Below are 11256 nucleotides of genomic sequence, written 5' to 3'. Positions count from 1 at the left end.
TCTTTTTTTAATTTTTTAATTTTGACTCAGGGTCTCACTAAGTTACCCAGAACCTCACTAAAATTGCTGAACTGGCCTCAGACCACAATCCTCCTGCCTCAGCCTCCCAAATGGTTGGGTTACAGGTGAGCGCCACCGCGCCTGCGCACCATTTTTTCAATGTGCTCCTTGTACTTGATGTCTACCATGCTGTCCCAAGTCTGTCCCTGGCGCCATTCTGGCTGCTCACGGACAAACCTTTCTGTCCCGTCTGCAGGCGCGAGGAGGCCTGTGCTGCTTCTCCCGGGCTCCACGGGGGAGTGGGCTGGGCTGATGGCCACTGGGTCTGGGGGCATCTGACCGGCCACGTGGGGTCCCTGCCCAGAGTCAGGCTCAGGGCTCAGCTTCCCTGCTGGGGGCTGTCACCTCTTTGCCTGTTGGGAGGGCTTCCACCAGGGCCTCAGCCCCCCCTGACTCCCTACCTAGGCCCTGGAGTCCCTGGGTGGCCCATGGAGGGACAGGCTGTAAGCATCCTGGGGACATTTGTCCATTTGGGGTAGAGGTGGGGCCAGCCAGGGCTCTCCCAGGGGGACTCACATGTGGGAGGACGGGCAGGACTTGGGGTCCCGGGCTGGGGCCCCAGGAGGTACCCTGCCCACTGCTCCTGCCCACCCCTCCGTCACCCTGGGCCACCACGGGCCTGGGCTTGGCCACAGGGACATTTGGACATTGATTAAATAACGCAGAGATGGTGAGCTCTGGAGTTTATTTAGGATGTGCAAGATGGTGGAGGGTGGGGGACCCCGGTCCGTGTCCTGGTGCACACTGAGCTCCATCAGGTCCATAAGCCACTTCGCCTCGTCACGGGCCATTTCCTGCCACCAGGCACACCGACCCCCAGCAACACAGAAATGGTTGCGTGTGCTGAGGACCTACTGTGCGCAGGCCCCAGCTGTCTTGTATGGACTCGTGGGTCTCTTGGCAGCCTGAAGAGCAGGGTCACCTCCAGTCCCATTTTACAGGCAGGGAAACTGAGGCACAGAGCAGACTAGCCCGCAGCCAGGCACGTGGGTGGGTCCAGCCTCCGGGTCTGCGCCTGGCTGTGGGCTGCTTGGCACACATGGGTTTCAGACATTCACAGCCCCGGCGGGTGGGGGGGGCCATCGTGTGGGGTCTGAGACTTGTGCCATCTGTCAGCAACATGGGGCTGACGAGACCCAGGGGCAAATCCTGGCTCTGATGCTCAGAACTGGGACCTCTGGTGAGTCACTGCCCCTCTTGGGGCCTCGATTTCCTCATCTGTAAAATGGATGGAGAGACTTAGAGAATCACTGTTTAAGCCCCAGCCTCCCCTCCTACCTGGAATAGAACTCCATTCATTCTGGGCAACCAGATTTCCCAGCCTCCCTGCATGGAGATCTGGTCTTTGGACTCTGTTCTGGCTAGTGAGAGGTGAGCAGAAGGGCCCCAAAGCCTCATAGGTAGACTTTCAGAAGACTCTGAGTCAGGCTTGGACTCTGACTTTCCCTCCTTGTGGGGAGATAAAGGCTGGAGCCCTGGCAGCTATTCTGTACCATGAGGCAATCTTAAAGACCATAACCAGGGATGATGTAAACTGTAAGAGAAATCAAGTCTTACTGCTACTGCAGCTGAGCCTGGACCTATCTCTATGATAGCTGCTTCTTGCTACCTTACACCAGTTATCTATTCCTGATTCTCAGGTTCACACCAGCGTTGAGTCCTTTCCTGTGGCCCTTGGTCTGTGGCCCAGCATGCTCCGCATCTCTTGAGTGACCCCCTCCCAGTGCCCCATGCCAGTCGACAGTGTCCGGTGCATGCGGGGTGTAGGCAGGCTGCTCTCCCGGCCTCCCCGCAGGGATTTGGGTGCTGTGGCAGTGGCCATGGTCCTAAGGGGGTCCCCAAGCTCCAGGCAGAATGAATATGGGGTCGGACGGTGGATACCATGCTGGGGCTGAGCCCTGGGGCTGTCCTTGGAGGCTTCAGCAGGGCGTGCAGTATTATCTTCAAAGGACGGTGGGGACAGTTCACGGAGACCATGGTGGGTGGCCCGGGCAGCCCGGAGCAGGGTGTGGGTTAGAATGGCCACCAGAACCAAGGCACCAGAGCCCAGGATGGAGGCAGCCGCGGCGCCTGTCTCAATCTCGAAAAGCAGCAGGGCATAGATGGACAGCGCTAGGGAAGGAAATGGCTCTCAGTTAACACAGGTCTGCTCTCCAGCCCTCAGGGAGACCCCCCAGATGCGGAGTGACAACAGAATACCCTGCAACAGCGGGTGTGGTGGCACACACCTGTAATCCCAGCCACTTGGGAGGCTGAGAAATGAGGATGAGAAATTCAAGGCCAGCCTCTTCAATTTAGGGAGGCCCCAATGGTCAGTCAGAGCCTTGCTCTCCCTTGTTACAGTGATTGGTGGAGGGAAATCACATGACTTCAGCACAGCCTATCAGAGTCAGCCCTGGGACTTTTGCTTGGCCTATAGGGAAACAGGGATTTTCTTCCCGCAGTGGCTGGGGTATGGGTAGGAGAGAAACCCGGGACGGCTGGGGGACTCTGTCGCACTTTCTGGGCTGTTTCTGTTTTCTCTGACTCTGCCTCCTTCCTTCCTTCCTTCCTTCCTTCCTTCCTTCCTTCCTTCCTTCCTTCCTCCCTCCCTCCCTCCCTCCCTCCGGGGCACTCACTGAGCCACATCCCCAGCCGCATTTTGCATTTTATTTAGAGACAGGGTCTCACTGAGTTGCTTAGTGAGACCACAGCCTCGCTAAGTTGCTGAGGCTGGCTTTGAACTCGCTATCCTCCTGCCTCAGCCTCCTGAGCTGCTGGGATTACAGGCGTGGGCCACCGTGCCTGGCTGCACTCTTCCTTTTGAAGATGCCATGGGGCATCATGCCTGATGTATTAAAATGGGGCCAAGGACTTTCTTTGTGCTAAACATTTTGAAAGGGTTTTTTATGATTCTTCTTTTTGGCTCCGGGGAGCAGTGGATGGGTGATTGGCTGGAAGGGCTTGTGAATTCTTGCTGAATGAGGTCACCCAACCTCTAAAGGAGTCTAAATGGGAGGTGACTGAATTCTCAATTTAACGCTTAATGAATCGGACATAATGACTTTCTTCTTCTCTCTGTGATTTTCTTGTATTTTAGAATGAGAATGTGAGGATATATTTTTCCTCCATATTTTTGACCTCAGTATTTTTGTCAGCCCATGAAAAGCCTGAGGTTGTAGGTCCTGCCCCAAGTGCTCACAGCCCATCATTCTCAGAGAAGTACACTCAGCTGACACAGAGAAAAGCTGAGGCAAGAGGCATTTCACACAGCCTCACTTGAGCCCCTGGATCCAGCCGCACTTGAAGCCAACTACCCCTGAGAATTTCAAATACATGAGACACCGATTCCACTTTCCTTTTTAAAAATCCCACATCTAGAACTTTTTATTAAGTCAAACAACAATCTATCTACAAATTTCCACAATGAACCCTAGGTTTATATTTCATAAAAATACTTTAAATCCATCATTTTTATCTTCTATTTTTTCTATTGTGGGACTAAGAAAATAATAATAAGAGCTTCCATAAACATGTACCATGTTTATTAATTACAAATAAACCACTTGCAATAGTTTTATAAAAACTATTGGGGAGGGCTGGGGATGTGGCTCAGGTGGTAACGCGCACACCTGGCATGCCCGGAGCGCTGGGTTTGATCCTCAGCACCACATACAAAAAAAAAAAAAAAAAAGTGAAGATATTATGTCCACCGAAAACTAAAAAATAAATATTAGAAAAATTCTCTCTCTCTCTCTCTTAAAAAAAAAAAAAACTATTGGGGAAGGGCTGCGGATAGAGCTCAGTTGGTAGAGTGCTTGCCTCACATGCACAAGGCCCTGGGTTCAATCCTCAGCAGCACCAGGGAAAAAAGCTATTGGGGAAAAACATCCTTTAATCATAAAAAATAAAAGTAAATAAAGTCAGTAATGGCTGATCCCTTGTCTTTCACGAATCTGATTAGTTTTCCTTCCAATAAAACAGGTGCTTCTAGAGAAGGCAGGGGCCTAGGTGCTGATTCTACATTGACATTTTTTTTTTCCAAGCTTAAAATATAAGTTACGAAGTGTCTTTTTTAAAACACTTTTTGGAGTTGTAGAGGGACAGCAGGCTTTTATTTGTGTCATTTTTATGCGGCGCTCAGGATTGCACCCAGGGCCTCACACATGCTAAGCAAGTGCCCTGCCCCTGAGCCCCAGCCCCACAAGTGTCCTTTTAGGAGGGTGTTGTGGTGCACACCTGATGCCCCAGCAACTTGGGAGGCTGAGGCAGGAGAATTGCAAGTTGAAGGCCAGCCTCAGCAATTTAGTGAGGCCCTGTCTCAAAAATAAAATAAAATGGGCTGGGTTCAACCCCCAATACAAACAACAACAGCAACAACAAAACGAAAAAATAAAAAACACCCAGCCAAGAAAACTTGTTCAAACAAAACATAAAACTGGTGACAAGGGCTAGGCTGGGGCTCAGCGGCAGAGCGCTCGCCTGGCACCTGTGAGGCTCTGGGTTCGATCCTCAGCACCACATAAAAATAAATAAAATAAAGGTCCATCGACAACTAAAAAATATTAAAACAAACAAACAAAACTGATGAGGAGCTAATCTGCTGGCAGCCACTGTCTGGAGACCCTCTGGGTCCGAGGCCGACCGTGAACTTTGATGGGTATTTACCTGGAGTCCCCGGAGCAACTCCTGGAGGCCTGGGTGGAAAGGGCTGCCACTGAATGACAGGGGACCAGGCACACAGAGGATCTGCCCCAGGCCCCGGAGGGGGACAGCCAGAGCCGGGAGCTGGACCCATGCAGGTTGGCTCAAGAGCTGCCTCAGGTAGGGCCCCCCCAAGCCCAGGTGCCATGCCTGTGCGCTGGCCCCACACGCACCTGCCAGGTAGACGGAGACCCCACAGCAGAAGAGGCCAAGGGCCACGTGCCTGAGGTGGCGGCGGGTCGTAGAGAAACCAGTCGGACCTGGGGAGGGGACCAAGAGAAGGGGTCGGGAGGTGGAGCTGGCTGCAGGGGCCTTGGGGACAGGGAGGGAGAGGGGCCTAAATGACAGCAGGGCCCAGCCTTTGGGGAAGAGGGATCCAAGTGGGACCCCTGCCACATCATCTGGCCACCCTCCTTCCACCTAGGGCCCTGCCCTGTCCACCGTCCGTCTATCAGCCCCCGTCCACCATTCACATATGGACCCCTCAGACTGTCCGCTCCCCTCCGTCCACGCAGCCCTCAGTGACCACTCACCTGTCACCCACTCACCTGCTGTCACCTGCTTCCCCCATCGGCCCTCCACCCAGCCAGTCACCCATTTCCAATCCAGCTGCTGTCCCCTCACTGTCCAATCCCGTCAGCTATTCAACCCTCACCCCCCGCAGCCATCCGCCCTGGAACCGCACCCCTCTGTCCACGGCCTGGCCTACCATCCACTGATCACTCATCTCCCGCCCACCGTCCATCCACCTCCATCTGTCCACCAAATCCACCCACTGCCCACTCCCGGCCTGTCCATTCCTACCCCTGGGTCCACCCACCCACTTCCCTGCCTCCACCATCTGACAGACCACAGATCCACTTTGGAGGTGAGGAAAATGAGGTTCCCTTGCCATGAGAGGTGGCAGGGACGGCCGCCTAGTGAAGGTCGGGCAGTCCCTAAGCTCTCCTTGCTCACCTCCCACGGGACACCTCAGGGGCCTCCTTCCAGGTTTCCCTGCCACCCCCTCCCACCTCCCTGGAGGCTAGAGAGAACTACTCCAAACCTGCGACACACTGTCAGCTCCTCACTCACAACCCTCCCAAGTCCTTGCCACAGGGCTGGGGGCCCACTGGTCCAGTCCCTCAGACTCCCGCCCTCATCTCCCTGCGTCTCCCCTCCAGCACACCAACCTCTGCCCTGTCTCCCCATGTACCAATCACTCGCGCCCCAGGGCACTGGCACATGCTGCTCCTTCTGTTTGGATCACAGTCCCCCATCTTCTGCTTCCTTCCCTCCCACAAGTTTCAGTTCAGGCCTCCCCTGACCATTCTATGTCACCCCTACTTTGTCCCCCTCCATCCCATCACCCCATTTCCTTCCTTCCTAGCATCCACCCCATCTGACATCATAGATCTCTTGTGCTTCTTTATTTTCAGATGGTGAGTCCGCGAGTGGCTGCCTGGGTTCATTTAGTCCCTGCTCTGTCCAGGTGTTCAGAGTCAGCCCCTGCCACCTGCAGGTGCCACAGACATATTTGGGGACCGAGGGGACACATGCATTTGGGTGTCCCTTGGGTGAAGGGGGCATGCTATGGGCAGGATCTACCCTAAAGATAGAAGTTTCCATCTGCTTGAATGGACCAAATTGTGCCCCCAAACCCAGACTCCTCTCCTCCAGCGTCCGGCAGGGAGACGCAATAGTCTGGGTGTCCTCCCCGGCCCAGGGGAGTGTCCTTCGCTGCCTCTGATAGACGCCCCCTCATGCCCGCATCTCTGAGCTCCATTCCTAGGGAACCCCCACCCCAGGCTAGAACCCAGGTTCGGGTTCAAGTCCAGCCCACCCTCTTCCCAGCCAGAGGCCTGGAGAGAGCAGCCCCCGTTGCCTGAGGCGCAGTTAAAAGTGGGGATGACAGCAGCAGCCCCAGGGGAGGACGGGCCTTCCCGGAGCTGACCACAGCAGCGGGAGGCGGGCAGGGCTCGGCCGGATAAAGGACAAACGCGACGGACACCGGAGCTCGCGTCCTCCTACCTGCCAGGGCTGGGTCCTCGCGCCAGCTCCGCGCCCAGGTGGCCACAGAGCGCAGCCAGGAGCAGGCAGGTGAGGCCGAGCACCAGGGCGAGCGCGGCCAGCGCGGCGGCCAGCGGCAGCAGCGCCCCGGCCGCGTCCTCGGGCAGCCCCGGGCCGGTGCCCAGCTCCGGGCCCAGCACGTCGGCGCGCGGCCCCCGCAGCTCAGCGCGTCCCGCCTGCAGCTGGAACAGCAGCTGCGCGGCCAGGGCCGCCAGCACCGCCGCGGGAATGCCCAGCAGGGTCATCGCGGCCAGCACCCGGCCGCCGTACGACCGGGCCATGGCAGGGGTCTTGCGGGGCCGGGAGACAGTCAAGGAAGCAAGAAGCTTTAGAAAGCAGGGGAGCTGGGGCAGTCCTCGGGCTCCCAGAGGGTCCCCAAGGGACGCGACATCAGGAGGTGCCTGAAGCTTCTGGGGCTGGATTGGGGGCCGTCTAGGGGTCGCCAGGCTGAGGACCCGGGGTATCGACAGCTGCCGGGACGCTGAAGTCCCCGAAAACTTGGGATGAAGACTTTTCTTCTCTCTGCGGGACCCGCGGGCGCCCGGTCCTGGTCCGCGGGTCGGATCGGGTCGGGGCCTGGAGCAGGGAGGGGGCGGGGCCTGGAACGGGGGCGGGGCCTGGAGCGGGGCGGGGCGCAGGCCCCAAGAGGTGCAGGGGCACAGAGCCTGGATCTAGGGAACCCAGAGCTCGCTGAGCGCCTAAAGGAGCACTGTCTGCGGCCTAAACACCGACTCTATTATTCCCTCTCTCTCTCTCTCTCAAGATATTTGAAGACGGGCACCGTGATACACGCCTGTATTGCCAGCGGCTCAGGAGGCTGAGACTGGAGATCGAGAGTTCAAAGCCAGCCTCAGCACCTTAGCGAGCCTAAGCAACTCAGAGAGACCCTGTTTCTAAATAAGATATAAAAGTGGGGGTTGCTTAGTGGTTAAGTCCCTGGGTTCAATCTCCAGTACTGAGGAGGAAGAGGAGGAGGAGGAGGAAGAGGAGGAGGAGGAGCTGGGTGGGTGGGGCATGCCTGTAATCCTAGTAAGGGGGGAGGCTTAGGTAGGAGGATCACAAGTAAAAAATAATAAGGGCTGGGGCTGTAGCTCATTGGTAAAGTACTCCTAGGTTCAAACCCCAGTATAGGAGAAGGAGAACGAGAGGGAGGGGGAGGGGGAGGAGGAGGAGGAAGAAGAAGAAGAGGAGGGGGAAGATAAAGGGGAAAAAGATGTTTGAATAAAATTTTAAATAACTCACCCTTTTTTTTTAAAAAAAAAAAAGATATCTTTCTTTCTTTATTTTTTTAATGTGGTGCTGAGGATGGATCCCAGTACCTCCCAAGTGCGAGTAAGCGCTCTGCCGCTGAGCTGTAACCCCAGCCCCAAATAATTCTCACTTTTGTCGCTGAACCCGTAGGGCCTGTAATTGGCTATGGTTCCCCTCCCTCCTTTCCTCCATCACCTTCCAGGCTTTGAGGGAACGTTCTCTCCTCCAGGAGACCCTCCTGAATTCCTTCCCCAGCCTACACACCATGTTCTTCCACTATTAATTTTTTAAAGTTGAGGTGAAACTTAAGCCATTTTTATTGAGCAGTTGTTATTACCTTCACAATGTTGTCCATTCATTCGGCCTCATCTGTAAACAATTTAATCACCCCAAAGAGACCCCTGTCCCATTAGCTCTTGCTCCCCATTCCCCTCCCCCAGGCCCTGGCACTCTGTAATCTACTTCCTGTCTCCGTGGATTCTCCTGTTCTGGACATTCCATATCAATGGGATCACACACTACGTGGCCTTTTGTGTCTGGCTTCTGTCAGTCAACATCTTTTCCAGGTTCATCCACATTGTAGTGGGTGTCAGTGCTTCATTCCTTTTGATGGATGAGTAATATTCCATTGTGTACTTTTGCTTTTTCATCTTGGGTGGTCTCCACCTTTTGGAAAATGTGAATCTGCTGCTATGAATGTGCATCTACAAGTATTCGGGAACCCCTGGAGTGGAATTGTAGGGTTGATGCTAACTCCATTTTAACCTTTGGTGGACTCACCCAACTGTTTTCCACCCCTCCCCCCAGCAATGCGAGGAGATTTTCCTCTCTTTCCTGCACACACCAATACTTGCTATTTCCTTCTTTTTGAAATTGATAATAGCCATCCTGGGGGATGGGCAGTGGTACCACATTGTGGCTTTGATCTGCATTTCCCTAATGAGTCCTGAGTCAAGCTCTTCACATCCTTGTTGAGTATCTTTGTTGGAGAAATGTCTATTCAAGTCCTTGGCCCTTTTTAAGGGCAGCTAACTTTTTGTTGTTGAGTTGAAGGAGTTCTGTAGGCAGCCTGGGCAGTGAACCCTCCTCAGCTATGTCTTGCAACACTTATACCCTGTTCCCCTACAGCACCCAGCTCCTGCGGTGCAGTGGCTATTTCCTGGCCCACATCCAGACCTTGCAATAGCCCTGAACATTGCCTTGCTCTCCAGAGGAGGAAACGGTAGCCCAGAGAGGTACTGAGACTTCCCAGCAGAGCCGGATTTCAACCCAGCACCTCACCTCCCACCCACTGCTCTCTACTACTTCCCAGATGCACCAGCGATTTCACTGGCTTTGTATTTCCAGTTACTTTTCCAATTGATGAAGCCAACTTTTTTTTTCAAATTTCAAATTTACTTGAAATTGAATGCATTCTGCTGTCATGTATAACAAATTAGAGTAAATGAATAAATTTTTAAAAATTAATTGAAAAATAATATTTTTGTGTGCCCCGAGTCCTCACCTTAGTCCTTAAGAGGTAAAATGGCTCTGGGGGAGCCTAGGGGTGACTCCTCATCCCCAGGTGGCATTCTTTTTTTGCTGTGTGGCTTTGGGCTAGTCCCTTAACCTCTCTGGGCCTCTTCATCTTGCATAGGTTACAACTACTGATTCATTCATTCATTCACCCGGCTTCAACCGACACACTTTTCCTTGTTTTATAGGTGGGGTAGCTGAGGTTCAGCAACCCATTCAGATCAGCATCCCTGTTCTTTTCCAGGACTTAAGATACAGAGATATAAAATACCTGCATTTGTTCATTTGACGAATAGTAATGGAACAACCACCTTGTGCCCAGCTTGGGAGGCTCGTGGTGACCAAGACAAGCTTTTTCTTCTGGGGCTCACAGCCTAGAGGAGGAGGTGGAAGCATACAAGAAACCTACAAGTAAAGGGACAATTTCCTAATCTGGCCAAGGGACATTATCTGAGCTGTTTTAGGTTCATCATTATTTGTTGGGGGGTTGCACGCACCCAGATACCCTGGCCCGGCCCCACCCCTTGTGTGGGGGCGACTCCTCAGTTTATGGTGTCTGCATTCAATCTGGAAAGTGGAGCCTGCAAATGAGCCCCATGGAGGATGATCTCATTCACCTTGGCCTTGGGTCAAACCCCTTGGGCCCCCGCAGACCGGACGGAGACGGGGCCGCAGTTGGCTGGGATGGTTAGCCACCGTGCTGACGGGCTGCGTGCCCGCGGTTAGTTCAAGAAGGTTTAAAATCAGCCACCTGGGATTAGAGTTTAAGAGCCGCTATCTCACAAGCTCCAACACGCCCATTTCTCAGAAACGGCCATTTCCCAGAAACGGCCATTTCCCAGAATTGCCCACTGAGGTCCAGAGAGGGAAAGCCGCGTCCCCCTTCACCCACACCTTTTAGGGAAACTGGGTGCGGAGGGCGTGGCTTACACCTTATTTGCATTTTGGCTCCGCCCCAAGACGCGCCGCTCCATTCCGCCGCCAGAGGGCGCCGTAGGAAAAGCATTCCGAGCGCGGAGCGAACCCCTTTCTGCTTTCTTGGCAGATCTGCCTGGAAGGAGTGGCCTTGCTATTTTCTGGAGGAAAGAAACGGGGCTTGGAGAAGGGAGGTGACTGTCCGACAGTCACAAAGCCGAGAAGTGGGTCTAGACCGGAGGTTTTTATTCCTATATTCTACTCTCTCCCTCGGGGATCCCCGGGGTGAAGACCTGGGAGACTCTTGGCCCTCCGTGGCCGTCACTGGCCGCAGCGTCCATGGCGCCAAATAGGGAAATGCATCCCCGTAAAATAGAAATCTTTTAAAAGCTTGAATATGAAATATGTGGACAAATGGTTTAATGCACCATGGGCTTAGCGTTCTCAGCACGTTTTTTAAATTTAGTTTGCATTTTCTCATTTGGGGACCAGGTCTCGAAAAATCTTCTAGAATCAGGTCTCAAAAATATTTCTTGGTACTTTAAAGCTCTGCCTGCTTCCCGGGAGGCCCAGAGAAGCCCCAGAGGACCAGGACAGGCCCTGGGCCCGCGCTCAGTGCGCGGAGGTGTCTGAATGGAGACTCCCTCGCCACCTGCCCCAACTTTGGTCCCAGTCTGTCCCCACGGCGGTGGGGTAGGGACCGCAACCGGCTCCCCGGACCCCGCCGTTTCTCGCTGGGGATCGGACCCGGGGCGGGGGTGGGGATGGGGACGGGGCGGAGCC

General features: G+C 54.3%; 1 protein-coding gene across 1 annotated transcript; it reads right to left on the bottom strand.

The window, feature by feature from the left end:
* Window positions 1–1702: 1702 nt before the first annotated feature.
* Tmem221 (transmembrane protein 221) lies at window positions 1703–7073 on the bottom strand. The gene is given in 4 exon segments (XM_076870500.2): window positions 1703–2172; window positions 4917–4980; window positions 4982–5003; window positions 6754–7073. Coding segments are annotated over 4 exon segments (876 nt in total).
* Between the last annotated feature and the right edge of the window lie 4183 nt (window positions 7074–11256).

The sequence above is a fragment of the Callospermophilus lateralis genome, chromosome 1 (assembly GCF_048772815.1).
Source record: "Callospermophilus lateralis isolate mCalLat2 chromosome 1, mCalLat2.hap1, whole genome shotgun sequence".
Classification (NCBI taxonomy): Eukaryota; Metazoa; Chordata; class Mammalia; order Rodentia; family Sciuridae; genus Callospermophilus; species Callospermophilus lateralis.
Note: the sequence above shows the minus strand (reverse complement) of the source record. Positions and strands in the feature narration are given on the sequence as shown.